Source organism: Lineus longissimus, chromosome 5, assembly GCF_910592395.1.
Source record: "Lineus longissimus chromosome 5, tnLinLong1.2, whole genome shotgun sequence".
In the NCBI taxonomy this organism is placed as follows: domain Eukaryota; kingdom Metazoa; phylum Nemertea; class Pilidiophora; order Heteronemertea; family Lineidae; genus Lineus; species Lineus longissimus.
The window spans coordinates 3,588,769-3,606,019 of record NC_088312.1 but is presented as its reverse complement, the minus strand read 5'-3'; the positions used below and the strand labels follow the sequence as shown (position 1 = coordinate 3,606,019).

General features: G+C 42.9%; 2 protein-coding genes across 2 annotated transcripts; one reads left to right on the top strand and one right to left on the bottom strand.

Annotated features, from left to right (window-relative positions):
- Positions 1-303: 303 nt before the first annotated feature.
- LOC135488060 (cilia- and flagella-associated protein 298-A-like) lies at positions 304-3,899 on the bottom strand. The gene is made up of 8 exons (XM_064772451.1): positions 3,764-3,899; positions 3,174-3,324; positions 2,777-2,944; positions 2,445-2,512; positions 2,043-2,201; positions 1,628-1,759; positions 1,256-1,351; positions 304-1,012 (listed from the first exon to the last, which is right to left on the bottom strand). Exons 2-8 carry the CDS (start codon positions 3,310-3,312, stop codon positions 902-904), a joined length of 873 nt encoding a protein of 290 aa, XP_064628521.1. The 5' UTR covers positions 3,313-3,324; positions 3,764-3,899; the 3' UTR covers positions 304-901.
- Positions 3,900-12,467: 8,568 nt separating this feature from the next.
- Positions 12,468-16,524, top strand: LOC135488172 (inhibitor of apoptosis protein-like). The gene is made up of 2 exons (XM_064772651.1): positions 12,468-12,624; positions 12,882-16,524. The coding sequence occupies exon 2, from the start codon at positions 12,909-12,911 to the stop codon at positions 14,562-14,564; it is 1,656 nt and encodes a 551-aa protein (XP_064628721.1). The 5' UTR covers positions 12,468-12,624; positions 12,882-12,908; the 3' UTR covers positions 14,565-16,524.
- The last annotated feature ends 727 nt before the right edge of the window (positions 16,525-17,251 follow it).

Genomic DNA, 17,251 nt, shown 5'->3' with positions numbered 1-17,251 from the left:
TATGAATTTTAAGGCTTTGGACTGCGGAGGAAACATGGATCCAGTGCTATGACCGCAACTGCATTTGAAATGCTCCATCGTTCAAACGTTCCCAATGCTCTTGTGTAAGGATTTGTTTGTCCTCTGTGATACGTCACAATCAGAAAACAGCCTAGCTAAGCAGGACTTGAAATGCAGGCAAAGGCCAAAACCGGGACCATGAGGCTGATGATGATAATGATGATAATTCTCCAAAGCTAGCTTTACTGCTGGCTCTGTTAGCTCGTACCGTATGACGTTATTAAAGAAGCAATCAAGAAAAAATCTTGAAAAAAATTACCATTTTATTTGACATGCAGCAAAATATGACAACACAATAATTACATGTACATTATGACCGAGTCAATTTTGATTTTCCAATGGTTTTTCATTTACAACTTTTCCTGAATAATTCTAGCAGATGTTTCAATTGACGCTGAACATGTAACACTTGAATGTGTTGGACGGAATGATGATTTTCCTTAACCAGGAATGAAGTTAGATTTTATTAGGATTAGAAGTGACCATCCTACAGTCAGTGAATGAATGTAGTATGAATACACTGCAGCTGATATTGCTAGACACTACTTCCACAGAACTGGACATTTCTTTGAAGGTCTGATTCCCCAAGTGGGTTTAGCCTAACAACATGGGAAACGCATGGTTTTCATAATCTTTGAATTTGACCATGAAAGTCTGAAAAGTTAGGGCAGGGTGCCCACTCTTTATCCGAGTCTTTGATCCACGACCACCCCTGGTATACTTTCTCAAATGCTTCTGAATTGTACTTCACGGCGTACCTCTAATGACATGAAGCATATCCAAATGAGGTGAAAAATGTCACAAGAATACAGTTTGGTGATCAGTGTCCTTAATGCCCTCCCTATCTCGGTCCCATTTTGATATCTCGTATTCCCTGGAAGCTCTTCTTTAAGGAGTTTGAATCAGCCCAGGCAGAGTCAAGGTATGAAGTGTCATCGGCTTCTTGGAGTTTCTAAGGAGGAAGAAAGTAAAAAAGATAGTTTCAGACAAGCTAGTTTCGATAAATGAAGGCTGTATTATTGTGCGGTCTGAACTGACCTAAAAATATCCATCCAGGCCTAAATCTACAATTCAATACACCCATTCTTGAGTAGAGCCTCACTCATCTCATTTCAGTTCCCTTGAAGAAGCGTTCTTGTCAGAGACGAGTTCAGGAACAATGTGTTGTCAAACGATTGAAATAATCTACACAAACCTTATATTCCTCTTGCTTTTTATATGCATATGCCATCATCTGTTTTTGTTCTTCTTCACTGACAACAGGTTCTCGAGATGGAGCACCTGCTCCTTTCTGAAATGCAAAATTATCATGGACTGATATAAGTGTAAAAAGGGTGAGTTTATCTCTTTCATTTGGTCTCCATTGAGGTTCTCTGTGGTATGAAGGAAATGCTGATACATTACTATGCTTCACAACTATAGCAGAGCTCCACCAGTTAGGTACCATGTCAGCAGTGGACGGCAAGGGTTAAAATCTTCAGAAGATCCTGTGCGTTGAAGACACTTGCAACAGCTCTATGATAAAATGCATGGCATGCATTCAACTTGTTTGACAGAATGAACCTACCTTCTGTAGCTTGGCTATGATTTTCGTTTTTTCATTTTTGCCAATGAAATCCATCAATTTCTTCCCCCTGATCATTTCTTTACCAGCCCACCAGAGGGAAGCATTGGCCTCATCTAAGACTTCTAAAGAGGCCTGGAAGAAAATCATCTCAACTTGTAACATTTCATATAATTATTATTATACAAGTACCGGTATTCATAAAAACCGAAGTCTTTATGAAAACTTGCTACCGGTAAGCAAGTTGGTCTTATTAATGATACATTCTAGTGCTGAACTTTTTCAAAAGCAATTCTAACCTTGATTTTGGCCTTTATGGGGGTATATTTCCTGAGATATACATAATTTTGTACAAAAGTAACTCTTGACTATACATCAGCTGGGTTGCTGTGTACTCTAATAGTGCAATCCATCTTACCTGCATTCCGGTTAAATCTTCTGTATTCTCAAATTCCATACGGATTGGATCATGAGGCGGCAGTTGCATTGGGTAAACTATCATGATCGCCCCACATAGTTTATCTAAGGCATCTTTTACCGTTACTTGTGTGACACACCTGTCGGCTGCAACATTTTTCTACAAACAAGTGAAAAGATGTCAGTTTTTGAAGTAACTAAGGATACAACTTCATGTATTTCTGTTTGTTTCACCTGAATTTTCACATGAGTCGCACCAAAAATGTACTTTTTGACCTCAATCTGACCTTGGCACTGATGCCGAGATGCTAAGATCTTATCCATAGAGCCAGTATGTGGGAAGTGTCAAACTTTCATGGCTGATAAGAATCAAATTCCACCCATAAATAAATGGTGTACTTACATTTGATACGTCATCTTTTGCTTCTTTCACAGTTTTTGTCAATATTTCTGCCATCTGTTCATTCGGAGCTAAAAAAGAGAATCAAATGTTTTTGTAATTGATACATCAAAATGCGCGTCCACTGCCAAGTAACAGTGAGAGACAGTTTAGTTATTTGTAACCTGTTATCAGGATACCTCTAAAGAAAAGCTAACATAAACAACACATCCATATCCTGAATAGAGAATATCCACTGCAGTTGGTCACACCAGATATGCCCGATTGCCAGAAATCAACATAAGAATGTGAGACACATGTTAATTTTTTTACTCCACAGTTTTAACTAGACTCACCCATTCCGTTTCTCCTTCCAATTTCATCTCTCCTATAAACATTGCCACCACTAGGGACACAGCGGTCTGCCCATTCATCCTTCAGCTTCAACTCTTCAATCTGTTCATCTGTCAGACCTTGCATGTTTGGCGGCATCATGATACCATGCTCCGCCAGGCTTTTGATTTCTGAAAAGATTATGTAACCATATAAATATGGAAGACTGGACAGGAAACTGAAAAGCATTGCAAGTCTCCAGTATCGTTCTCAACAAATAGATATTGTTGTGTTTAGAACTGAATCCGTACAGAAATAATCTAGGTTTTTTTAGCGTGCAAGCTATTGTTGTGTTGCAATCTCATCACAAAAGAATATCTAACACCTGTATATCACCAGAAGAAATAGTGAGTAAGCTACCTTCACATATCCTATTGACTTTCAACCTCCCGTTGTAGATGGCCACTACATCCTTCATCAGTTCGTCGATTGGGATATTGACTGTTGTTTCATAAAGAAACTGGCTTTCATCGCCTTTCTTGATGTGAAGTTTAACCATTTTGGAATATATCTGAAATAAAATTCTATGGTATTAGCAATTGTGAGACAGATGAATGTTTACATCATCATGTCATTCATCATGTTAATTCCCAATAAATATTTGGCAACACTTCAATGTTCCGACATGGCGATGATATGTCGTGATTGTGATTTATCTCCCAATCAAAGCAGAGAGTAAAGACCGAGTGATATGTAATAATAAGACTCACTCTATTAAAGACACACATTGCAGCAGGCCACAGATTGAGTCAGAGTGCACAGCCTTTAATTCCAAATTAAGATTTAAGTTTTACAAATGAACTGTAGTCTGTTGTGTTAACCATGGAGGTATTATTAATAATACCTCCATGTGTTAACATACTATGAATGATGATACATTTCTCGAGTTTCGTTGTCAGATTAGCTGTTATTTGCTCGATTTCAATGACTAAACAACAATCTCTACTTACCACTAATTGATTCTCGCAGACTGATCTAAATATGACACTTTGTGTGCCTAGATTAATGATGTAGTAGATTGTAAAGGGAGAAATTTCGAGAAAAACAAGTGAAGACAAGGACCTGCTTACTTCCGGTTAGACTGTGATTTTGTTCGGCAGCAACAAATGTCATAGCAACAGTGTAAATATTGCAGAAAGATTTACAATTGATCTAAAATAGAGTCGGTTCGATTCAGAATATTATAAAACCTTATTTTACGTCAATAAATATTCATTTGGTTTGGTAGTATTTTAATACTTTTATTTTATAGCCATTGAAATTCTTCGCCTAAATTTTCTGCAAGGAAGTTTAGCAGAATTGCGTTGTTTCGCTGCCTGACCTTTTCGCCCCAGTCGTTTCGCTCCAGATCGAAGTTGTTTCGCTCCCTTGGACGTTTGTTGGGGATTGAGAGAGTACCGTACCCGGGACTGTGCCTTCAAGGGTTGTCAAATCTGTGATGTTTTATGCCCATGGTTTGCATTCTGAAACACTTGAATTCATTTTGAGTCTAGTCACCAAAATCAATCAATTAACTTACACTTCCTTCGCACTTGTTTGGTTGATATTACCCTAATCTTTATTTTCATTAATTGATTTTGAGCATAATAATTACAACGTAATTAATTAGTTGACCTGAACAATCAGCCCAGGTTGTCCCTGTGATATCCCATGTCGGCCCCACATGTGACACTTAACAGTGAGCCCACATCTACCCACTTGTATTGGTCCCCATATGAAATCCACATGCAAAATGTGCCTAAATTTGCCTATAGGGCCTACGTCACCCACATTGGACCCATACATGGCATATGGGAAACGTATTGCCCACACAAATACCCATATTGGGCCCACATTCTTTGCTATCTGAGGAGTTCTGTCTTTTTACGGTAATCAGGACTCGTGCGTTCCACATGTTGTCTCCACCTCTTATCTAACTGCTTCTTCGTTGTAGGTATGAGATCCCAAGTAGTTTCCGCAGGCACTTAATCTCAAACGCTTGGATGCGGCGCTCTGTCTCGGCGTTTGTCGTCCAGCTTTCACAGCCGTAGAGGAAGATGGAGACGGCGAGGGACCCGTAGAGTTTGACCTTTACTTGCAGGCTGATATTCTTGCTCTGAAGAATGGGATGGAGTCTGGCTAATGCTGCTGTTACTTGGGCGATTCTGACTATTATCTCTTCAGTCCCTGCTAGCGCTGAGGTTAGACCCTAGGTATTTGAATAATGGTCCACATCTTGTTAAAAGGCAGCAGGCGTTCGTCATTAACGCGATTACCACTCCTTTAAATAGATGAGTTGACCAGAGAAACGAATGTTGGATACCTAAATAATTTCTGAAAGATCAATATATTGGTATAATGTGCTTTTATTATTAAGTTTTTTCATTTTCATCTCAAGAAATATCAACTTGAAAGTAATCTTGATTTTATGGTTAGATACCTCTTACACTTATAAATATTCTAATGCAAATGTTTTTTATATAATATATATATTGTCATAACAATTTTACATTAACCAAAATATGGGTCAAACAGCAGACCAGCATATAGGTTGTGAACTGTCGTTTGGGTGGCCTGGTCGGGATAGGCCAGGTATCGAACCAGGATTAATTGGAGGCATTTAGATCAGGTCTTGGTATTTCAAAACCATGTTAGCTAGAATCAACTTAAATTTTTTTTTAAGTGATGAACTGAAAGTGATAACGTCTTTGAGGAACTCTCAACAAAACGCGAAGTTTGTGCCAAAGCCCTATTGGTTTGACAGTTTCTGCGTGTGTGTCGCCACTGCAGAGGCGAATCCAGTTGGTTGTGACTAGGCCAGCTTCTGAGAACATTTGCGGCTGGTGGGGTCACTTTAGAAATGATGTGATGGTTTAACCGGTTTGGCGCCTGGATAAATAGAAGTGTTGGATCCAGCCGGATGGACTAATGTCAATGTCAATGGTTCTGTACTTCCATTTCAGTGTCATCAACAACCTCCATTTTTTGCGACGTCACATCCTTGTCGTCTGCCAGAAATTCCTGTTCGTCTGCTGCCCACGTGTCCTCTACGTCCTCGATTACAGTCATTGCAGACTTTCGCTGCGAAGCCGACCGAACAGACTTCTTCGTGCTGTCTATCGTCCGAGCTCCCATTGTTTTGTTACCAATTTTGAAATATTCCTCCAAGTCTTTCTGAACGGCAATATCAGAATACGTGCTTGATTTTCGTGCTTGTGGACTTGGGTTCCAGTTGTACATGAAACCAAACTGCTTTTGATCATCTTCAGCAGTGTTCTGAAGGAGCAATTTCTCCGGTGAAGTTGTGTTGTCTCCAACAGGATAGTTCAAGTAGCTCTCAACACTGACGAAAGCGTACTTTGGTTGTGCTTTTGCATTATTGATTCGTTGCACCGCTTTCGTCGGCATCATTCCGAATTTGACTCTGGGAGGATTCGTGGTCCTGACATATTGTGTGAAGTGTTTCATCTTGACGTTATCCCGAGGGATCTCCCGAGTCTGGGCTTCTACCTTGAGGCACGATCGAAGCTGGGTCTTATCCGCCCTGCGGTCTCGCGGAGTCTCAAGGGTGTGACTGAACCGCAGCTTCTTTTGCGGCCTGAAGGAGTCTGGTAGCTGCTGCTGATACTGCGCCACGTAAAATGCCATGTCTATGTGATCCTCATCATCAAAATCTTTAGGTCGCATGTGTCGACCAAACAGCTCAAGTGGTTGAGAGTTCGGAGCAGATCGCGTTGACGCTCTGGTTTCATTCGCGACACAACCTAGCGCCGGCAAGAAGTTTTCGCTCTTCACAGTCTTCGCAGACTGTTCCCGTTCGTTGGACACACCCTCCCTCGCGTCAGGACCCGAAGGTTCACTCCTGCACCTCCGAGCTCTCGTCCATAAAGCCCTCTCATAATTACTCAACGGTTTCTTATCACTGACTTTAGTACCCTGCAGCACATAATCTGACATAGCCGAATTCGCAAGTTCGGTCCAGTCACCTTGTGCTGCCCACATGTCTGCTAAACGTTCAATTTCGACTGGGTCATCGTAGATTTCATGCTTCGCTGCCGGCTTCGCTGCCCTAGAGAGGGCTACGGAAAAAGAGGCGGGCTGCTTGCGAATGGCGCTGCGTAAGCCATGGTGAACCTTCTTCTTTTCCTTTTTTGGTCCGAGAGCAGACGGCCATCTCACGGGACTTCCTCCATTACCCCAGACCCGGAGTCGCTCAACAGGGTGCATCACTGACATGTCTGCATTTGGTTGTCTTCTAGTCAAAGTACATGTAATCTCATCATGTTTATAGGGCTGCATATATCTGAAAGGAAACGAAAAAAAAAATCAAAGATTGAATCAGATAAACAGGCTTGTGAAGTAGTGAAGAAGTGAAGGAAAGTAAGGAAGACCAGTACCATCGTGCTTACATTGCGCAGCTTATAACTAGGAGATCGTTGGTGCGACTCTCAGAAGGATCACCGATGTTCCCCCATAATGCACCCCCCGACCTCACATTGCTTCGTCCTTCGAATGAGAGGCAAAACCAAAGTTCTTCATCTGGTGAGGCGCGGTGGCTGTGGTAGAGCGTCTGGTTGTGACTTTGTCCTCGGAGTAAAAACCGATCGATGCTTTGATCAAACACCACAGAATCTCTCTCCGTGCAGCGATGTCACTATATGGATTCCGTTACAGCATGCTTATGCCGTTGAATTCGCCAAGGGATACGTCTAGTGTGTGGCGACTGTTTGGACATATTTACAAGAAATGGCCCTTCACGACAACCAGTCCATCCACGGAGTAACTATTCGATGTTCAAAACAAGGAAAAGTGTAACTTACCTTACTCATCTAGGTGTGGCAGTTTTGATAGAACGAATTGTCGTCATTTTTAGGTATGATGAGATTGTCCTCCATTTTAGAGTCTGCGTCCGCCGTTAAACAAGTATTATGCCTTATAACAAGCCCAATACCAGTGTTCTTGCGTCATTAAGAACATTTCTCAAAGATTAACGAAAACTTCAGAGTTTTCTTCACGGCAGACGTACATTGGTAAGCTTATCCTACTAAATAAAATGGAACGAATGTATTGGCAATAACTGTTTAGATTTGGTGAAAAGCGGGCTCAACCAGCGGGAAAGATCATTAAAATTCACAAAGATTTGAAAACACGCGTATTAATTGCAAAATGTATATAGGCATGATCCTGTTCTTCCGTTTAATCCGAGATTTGTGAAAACCTTATAATAATGAGAGATGGCGGATGTTATAATAGGGGTATTACAGGCCTGAGGTGTTGGCTATGCAATGTTATATATAGTTCGGGCTGCAAAATCAATTTATCAAGACTACATTAAATTTTTACATACACTCTTTTAATAGAAATAAAGGTTTTTTGACAGTGTTTGTTTTGAATTATTGTGCTCTACATCCGTGTAACCGAGATGGCGGTCGTTGGAATCAAGACCACTCGGGTTGACCGAAAATGCAGGCTGGAACCGGAGGCGCCAGCCGGTGATTTGGGACGTAATTTGAGGTCGACTCGAGCGGTGTATAGCAGGGTATATAGTCAACGCATGCTTTTAATCCCAGATAGGTATTGAAGGTCAAAGGGTCTCTATATAGCTATACCTCAATCCGTCATCATACAATAAGGAAGGACACTTTTTCCAGGGGGTTATTTAAGACTGCTTCACCAATCCAAGTGATAAAATTATTAAAAAGATCGTCACGCAAACAATAATGCCGAATGCAATGTCAGTGGAGTCGTCGTGTAAACGCTATTACAAAAAAATTGACAAATATTTTTGCTATAAAAAGTCATTTCTTAATCCTCTGCTCGTGTAAGAAAATATCCGCTGGCATATGTTACGCCCGACTTGGTCTCTGAACATTGTTAAAAGGATTAAATCGTTAACAACGAGGCCTGTATATCGACGGGATCCGCCATGAAATTGCCATGAAATTGCCATGAAATAGCAGAAGCGTGATACAGTATTCACCTTTGGAGGCAATATAATTCATATAAAAAATATCTTAAAAATCGAACAGAGCCCCATGTAGTGACCTGTAGTGAGTTTACGTACGCCTCGCGGTTGCTAAGACCAATATAAGCCCCTTAGAAAGCCACAGAGGAATTAAAAAGCTAGATTAAAATGTTTTTATATCCAAATCCGTCAGAGATTATGTCAAGCATGTTCCGAAATGTCAAAATCTTCCAGCCATAAGTCAGTAATGTTGCAAAAAAGAAGTCTAGACCCAACATTGAATCGTCCACCAGGAGAGACAGGATCAAATGGGCGCTAGAGAGACGTTCGTTTTAGTAGTATGTTATCTGTTCAAGGGTAAACTGGGCAAAGTTGGCAGAAGGGCGTAGGACTCCCACAGGCAGCTCAACGTCAACGATGTAGAAGGTCCGTGACCATATGGGGAAGTTCTATTTACGAATACACAGTAGTCGTGAAAACTTCGTATTTGGCCAAGAAGAGGAACAACTTTCAATTTCAAATTTAAAGTCACAAGAGGATAAGCTGCCGGGAAATACTTCGGTATAACGTGGAGGAGAATTTGAGGACAGAAGTACATGATAACACCGACTTTCTGTTTAGAAGAACCGGAAGCGCGCGGCTTTTTCTGGCGTAAACAGTTTGTGCCCGTTCCGAGACGACTCATTGATGTCTTCGCTTCAGACAGCTCCATATCCTGGAAAACAAGATATGGAATATGGTAAAAGCAGAGACTGCTAACTAACTAAACTAATTGTTGGTGCTTACATGAAGAAGAACAAGCTTAACAAGATTCAAATCTCCGGAACCATGAATCTAAGTGGTCCAGTCATGTTACTGCGCGGCAAGGGTACAGAAAAACCCATGCCCAATCTTATAGCTGGAGAGGCTAAGATCAGCAAACGCCCGTACCTCTTCAGAACTGTACAGCCAACGACTAGTGACTTGAAGGAACTGTTCCGGTATGGCGTTCGTCAGAAGCTCTTGTCAGAGGAGGATGAGAGGACTATACTCGGACCGGCCTACAACCAGCGTGCGCCGCACCCTTCGCCCATCATGAAACATAGACAGAGGACGCAACTCGGCGGAATCTTTGGCGGTAAGCGTGGTAAGAGTTTTGTTGAGACGATTACTATGAAGAAGGAAGTAGCTTTAGGTAGGCAAGGCGTGGGAGGAAAATCTGTGCTCAAACCTGTTCTTCTCGGAGACATGAAGCGGTCCAAAACTGAAATCAAGGATGTGGCAGCCGCCCCACGTCTGCAGCGCTACCAGTGGACGACTTCGGTCGAGACGAAGGGTGTGGTCCCATCGGCCCCCGATGTCTCCTACACAAACACCTACATCCTTCAGTCGGAGAAAAAGATGGAGACCGTACAAGCGCCAATTATTCCAGAAACGAAACGTCCACGATCCGCGGGCGACATGGAGATCTTGCCAACTTTTAAGAAATACCAGAGGATGAAATATGGGAACTATCTTCGACCGAACAAGATGGATGTAAGTGCAAGTCATATCTTCAACCGTATGGCAAATGCTCGTGAGATACCGTTTTTCGAGCTCCGCACAACTCCGCGCGTGGATCAACGGGAAAGCCTCGAAGGTGATTTTGGCTGTCTCCATTCTCAGCTGAGGAACTCCATGGCAGCGTTAAAAAGTGACCCCGGGACTGAGCCACCACATTACCCAACAGTGTGTCTGGAACGACCACTGAAGCGAGAAAGGGGTCGATATAGACCTGTCTCGAGGACCAAAATCAGTACGCCTCGCTTATGTTCACCATTGATGGAGAAAGGTGAACGCAGAGCTTCAGATGACAACAATCCTGGGCAGGCGAGACCGATGTCTCGTGGTTTAGAGAAAAGTACCGAAGTCACTTCCGCTAGAAACCCTCGCCTTAGCACAACTCCATCTAATACAAGGGCAAGTACGGCAAAGTCTAATCACAGAGGAGGTGGACAGGCAAGGTCCGTGGAAAACGTTGAGGAACCGCAAGCAGACGACCCAACTCTGTCGGCAGCAGACGATGCAGCTTTCTCCGCAGGAGACGTCATTTCGGAAGGGAGCAGCGATGATAGGCCTCATGCGGTTCAAACAGAAGAAGGTCTACAACCTGAGCTTGATCTCGCGGAGGGAGAAGAGATTCCGGAGTGGGCTGAAAAGGAAATCGATGCAAATAAAGCACTCGACGAGGAGGAGGTAAAATCAAAGAATGGTAAAATAAGTACGGAAACTGACGCTGGTGACAATGGCGAGATTGCGGGCCCAGAAAGCCACGCCATGAATCCTGACGCAAATGAAGGTACGTCAGTTCTTGTAGAAGAACAGCAGAATCCTGAGCTGGTCAATAACTCTGTTTCTGTACGGCAAAAATGGAAGGGTTTGCTAAGCAAGGTGATCATGAACAAGGTACGAATCAAGTTAGAGAATGCTGACACAGACAATGGACCCCAGGACCTTGACCCGATGTAGGGCTGGTACAAGAAACGCCATCAGATGTAGCGGTCTGTATAGCTTTATGAGTATCTCAAAAACTCAATTTTAAAACCCATAACACGTAAGAAATTGTGTTCCCACACAAAAAAAGACGAGATATTACATTAGCCCACTTTCTAATGAAGAGTTTCGGGGAGTGCAAAATAGAGAGTTTTCACAAAGCCCCCGAAACCTTAACGTGAACGCCTATCCCTTTCGATCTCGTTTTGAGGAAGTCAAACAATGAGATAGGCGTTCGCGTTGATGTTTCGGGGTATTTGCGAAAACTCTCTAGTGACGGACTTCCGTTCTCCTCTTGTAAGTGGCTTAAGTGCCTAACAGAGAGGTTCAGAAACGCCACCAGTTACGACTAGGCTAACTGTACGGCTCCGACACAGATCTCGTTGACATGTAACTCCCCTCCGAACGATCAAGTACGAAGTATGTTGATGTATATATATATTATCGACGTAAATGTGTTTTTGAAGAGTGTTTTGATTCCTCGTGCAACGTATATGAAAGCCGATTAACGAGTGTCACGTAGTCGTAGATGAAATCACGCAGGACTTTGACACCTCAGACCTTGGCATACTTCGTCGTTCGTCAGACGGAGTTGCGAAACCTGTCTATTGCGAGTAATTTCAGTATGTTTTATTGGGTAAAAACACTTGTCAGAAAAAAGACGAACAAATAGGGAATACCGAAGTTATCAAACACGTTTTCATTTGAAGCAATAAAGAGATACAAGTACTGTTGGATTTGGTGTAGTTTTTTCACGACACTGACCACTGACAGATTACCCCACGCTCTGTCACACCGATATACCTCTATGAATCAAAAAATCTTCCGATAATCCCCGTCAACCGGTGGAGACGCTGTTTAGCCATGAGAATTTGGCTACTAACCCGGGCAGTAATCATCAAGTCATGTCAAAGTTATTCTGGGATGGATGATAATCTTTAGTTCTTTTAGGAATTTAGGTCAGGTCACCGATCAATAATAATGTGGCTCATGGCAGAACACGCCGAGAATAGTATGGCATGGCTCCACATGGCTGCACTGCATATCATCAAACACTCCTGTCCTTATACATTTTCGGTATAAAGATGTATACTGATAAATTCTATTCTCATGACGAATCTACCATATGTCGAAGCCGATTAAAAATTATACTGAGTGTAAAAAAGGAGAATAATGCTATTCAATTTTAAAAGTGTATTGTGTTCACTTTGACACCTAGTAGCAATGACGATGGGGGATTTCCCCATTGCAACTCGGTTCTATGTACATTTTACCCTACTCCTCTATAGGAAGTGATACCGATAGTGAGACAAGTCGCCATTTTCATGTTGGGATTTTTAGCCAGTTCAAAGCAAGGTAAGCAGTGGCAGATTTAGGGGGAGGCGCTTGAGACACCTACCCCTTCGGCCGAGATATTTTTCACCTCTCCACCATTAGAAGCAAATACATGTAACTACTTATAATATAAGGAATAGATGCCCGAAAAACGGATACTTTCATTTTCAAGAGGAGGGCCCCCGAATTCTCGGAATCTACATGTAATTCCAGTACGCTCTGCTGGTTACTTCTAAGTTCCTATAGTCATCTCATACGTCTCTCAATTCAACTTTCAGATTATCACTTGATAATCCCTGTCGGTCATGGCAGCCTTCCTGAATCAATCCTGGAGCTCGAAATTACAACCATTTGGTCACAACCAAGGCCCGGGAACAAATGAACACGCAGGAGCGGCAGCCACAAGGATGAAAGACGTAATGAGAAGGCTAGCCTCTTTCTCCGTGGCTTCTTCCCTTCCAATCAACTTATCATCAATAACCCTTGCTGACAAGGGGTTCTACTACGACAAGATAACAAAGAGGGTTGTCTGTGTTGATTGCGAATCTAGCTTTGACATTCCGAAGCATATGAATGATTTGTTTGACCAACATCGGGCAAAGTCACCCATGTGTAAGCCTGAGGAGCAGAAGGTAGGGAGATACATGTATGGTCAATCTGGTGAAAAGCAGAGCAATGGTGTTATTAAAAGATGGCAAAATCCACAGCGGTTGAGTTCATCTGGCGATGAGTTATTTGATGAAGTGGAGTCGATCAACGATGATGAAATGTACGCCAGTGGACCCCAGAAATCCGGGAGCCACCCGGAGCTCTCAAGGCTGGATCTCTACCTGCAGAGGGGCCCATTCGGAATGATCACATCGACAAATGACGAGCCTGCAAATGCAACAGCAATGGGAGAATGCTCTGTTCCGATATCGACCTTTTTAAGATCACCGGCTGCGACGGAAAGAATTCAACGACCCATTTTTGATGCTCGAAACGCTAAGATAAGAGATTTCGAAACCTACGAGTCGAGGCTTTCCTCGTTCGATCTCTGGCCTGTAAGGAAATGGCCAACAAAGGAAGAACTTGCAGACTGTGGGTTTATCTTCATTGCAGACGACTTGTGCCAATGTTTCAATTGCGAATTGATTCTTCATGAATGGCAAGAAAACGACAACGTTTGGAAGGAGCATGCAAAGTACAGCATTGATTGTGAATATGTCTTGTTCCGGAAAGGAGAGGATTTTGTTTCCTCTGTTCGCAATGAGATGAGCGCGCCAGGTTTCCGAGACGAACGGATGAGCCAGAGGAGGGAGGGTTCCGTGGAGGAGAGAGGCGCTGAATCTCAAATCGCCAACCAATACCTGGTCGATGGGAGAGTTGTGATGGCCCGCCTGGACATGGACATGGCACGCTATGTCATAGGCATGGGCTACTCGGAGGACGAAGTCGGGAGCGTCATCCAGGAAAGACTGATGCAGACAGGCGCGGATTTCCAGAACGCAACAGAAATGGTAAAGGTCCTCGACGGTATAAGAAATAAGAGCCGGCCGCCACCAAGCGTACAGTTTCACCGCAGACCCGCGAACTCCGAAGGTACTACCAGTGCTGTGGTCTCAAATCCTGGATCATTACGCTATAACAGCATTGTTGGGACACCAAGCAGCCAAACCACCCCGTTACCAATGGAGAGCAGGTCAAGTGAAGAATTTCCATTGGAAGGATATGAGCAGACGCCAGTTGTGTCGCCCACTTTTGGTCCGCGTGTGAACAGCAGCGGCGATCTTCGAGAGATCAATGAGGAGAACGAGAGTCTGCATGATCTAGAGCTGTGCTCCATCTGTGTCGACAAGGACCGAGACACCGTGTTCGTCCCGTGCCATCACTTGATATGCTGTCGCACTTGCGCTGCCAGGTTGAGAGAGTGTCCGATATGCAGGGTACGGATTACCGACCGCCTTGCGGTCAACGAGTAATGAATTACCATCTTATTGGAGAACAACATAACCATGATAATGATACAGTTGACTGGGTACAGTCGTTTATTTTCTAACACTCTTTGGTAAATTCGGTGATTCTCCGGGTGTGCAGACTGGAAAAAATTACTGAACCACTCGTGTACAATATAATTATTTATTCACGTGTCCGTATAGAGACGCCACGCATATTCAAATGTTATACATAGAGTCATCGATTTCTTTCTCTAGAAGATTGCACTATATAAGTTAACGGCGGAGGGGGTATAGGGTTGGTAAACTGTTACTGAGGACGAAATATCCGTGGAAATCTTTGAAATATTCCAAAATGTTTACAGTTTTTAATGGCAGCCATTTAGTAGCGACTTCCATTCCGACAAGAAATGGACATGCCTAAGCAGCTGTCATGTGCGAGAAGAAGTCTCTTGAATTTCCATCAAGCGATAGTTATCTGTTCCCCGGCGTCGTTAGTGTCTACATGTAGTTGCTTTAGGCAAGCAGTTTATTTACGACGAAGTTTGCAATGCCTTGGTAGAAATCTGAAAACAGAATTTGACAGATTTTAAAGACAAAATTAACCATCGTGTCCACATCTTGGTTTTGCATTTCTATTCGAAAACGTTTGTCAATTCAGTTAAATCGAGGTCATGAAACGGTTTATACCAGCTGGAGCAACGTTTTGGGAGTGGTTTCGTTTCCGAGTGTTTGATCCTCATCGTTTTGGTACGCTCTAAGACAGATTGACAGTAATAATGACACGTTTTTATCCGATTCCTCATGTTGAAAAGTCATAGTCTCTCTAGCATTCTATTGTATGGCAAAACTGTAATGTGAGGGACAAACAAAAACGCTATACACCGGAGCAGCGCTCCCAAGGTATAGCCGACACAGAGAAGGCAGAGCCCGCCCGCAGCAATCGAGCCAGGGAAATCCCGAGGCCGGGCGGGCGCTATATACGCTGGGAACCTTCCCAAGAACTTCATGTTTAACACTTCCTAATAACACGAAGCATCTTACCATCAATTGAGGCTGAATATTCCGCCACAGGCATCTTGTTGTAGACGGTCTTTACAGTTGCGGCGTCAGCGCTCACGCCGGCTTCGGTTAGGAATTTCAGGAATACGTCCTTGGTAACTGTTGTAGGGAGTGATCCATTGGCCTTTTCCATGATTTTGTCCCATCCGCACAGCGTCAAAGCCAGCAAGTATTCCCTCAAGGACACGAAAGTATCGACGCTTACTGAAAAATGAGTCAAATTTTTAAAGATTTAAATTACTGAATGGCTTCATATAGACAGGAGTGCGGTGGCTCATATTGATGTTCCGAAAGGTCACCAATATCGATGTCTCTGCTGTCCCTCACTGCATGTATACATATTCCCGATCCTGCTGATTGGTGGGGTCACATGAAATTTAGCCGATACACTAGCCACAGTGTACCGTTTATTTACATGAAGAATCGCTTTTACGGCACTCTGGAAGCCGTGGATCGGACTCGCCATGTCCGTAGGAAGAATGATTAGGAGGAACAGCAGACCTATGATTCATTTGGCAGTGTGACCTACCTTTTCCCTTGTCTTCGACTCGGATCTTTTTAACAGCAGCAATGAACTCGGGGGTCATTTCTCCTTGACTTTCAAAGTCCTTCACATCGATTTGACCGTTCCCAGATTTATCAATTTCTTCAAAATTCTTTGTATGCACTGAAAAATAGAACCCATATGTGACCGTTAGCAATAAAAACCTATAAGAAGAATCCAAGGAAATCAATCTCAGTACCTACATGTAGATCTATGTCCTCTTGTCTAACCGCCGATACACGTAACTGTAAATGGTATATCTGACTGTTAAAGATTAGTTTTATATCGGTGCGACACAGAAGACCGCGAATTTATTATTTACCAATTTGACTGTTTTTGATTCACGTATATAAACTGTAAATAATAAATAATTTCAACATACCCACAGTTTGTTCTTCGGAGGGTTCAAGTTTAGCATGGCATGCCTTCAATAATGCCTGAAAAATGAAACATGAAACATGCAATGTACACCCAAGGGGGATTTGTGTGCGTCGAGTGTGAAACATGCAATGTACACCCAAGGGGGATTTGTGTGCGTCGAGTGTGTGTAATGTGTGAGGCGAGAGGGGGCAGAACATAAAATGCCAACTTAACTTCTTATTGGACTTGTGATTGTGTTATGAACTTCGAGATAACGGAGTACAAATAAAAGGTTGAGCGTTGTTACAACATTATTGCAGATGATATTGATCTATCAGGAAAACTTTATATCGGAGATTTTTTCCAATTACTTAAAAAGGAAATAGCTAAACTAATATGATATACAGTTTCTTTTTTTGTTCCGAGTAGACAGGGCGTTTTAAAAAGGAAGTGACTACTTGGCAAGCCCGGCTTACCAAACAGCGACTTTTTCTTGTCCTGAATGGAGAGCCGAACTCATTAATATTAAAGTAAAGTCTCCAGCTCGCCAAACAGGGTAGATTTTTTACCTGTTTGGCAAGCCCGGCTGGCCGAACAGGGTGGCTTTTTAGTGCTGTTTGGCAAGCGGCTCTCCAAACAGGACAAAAAAAGATGCCTGTTCGGCGAGCGGCTTGCCAAATAGACCCGGCCTTTAAAAAATATAGTACAGTTGCAAGATTGCATCATTTCTGTTCCAAATCAACATCCA

Bases quoted from the DNA above. Each gene is read 5' to 3' on its own strand.
- LOC135488172 (XM_064772651.1), top strand. From the start codon at position 12,909: ATGGCAGCCTTCCTGAATCAATCCTGGAGCTCGAAATTACAACCATTT.
- LOC135488060 (XM_064772451.1), bottom strand. From the start codon at position 3,312: ATGGTTAAACTTCACATCAAGAAAGGCGATGAAAGCCAGTTTCTTTAT. The intron at 1,760-2,042 runs GTAAGATGGATT...ATTTTCTTCCAG, and splicing joins AAGATTTAACCGGAATGCAG to GCCTCTTTAGAAGTCTTAGA. The intron at 1,352-1,627 runs GTAGGTTCATTC...TTTGCATTTCAG, and splicing joins TCATAGCCAAGCTACAGAAG to AAAGGAGCAGGTGCTCCATC.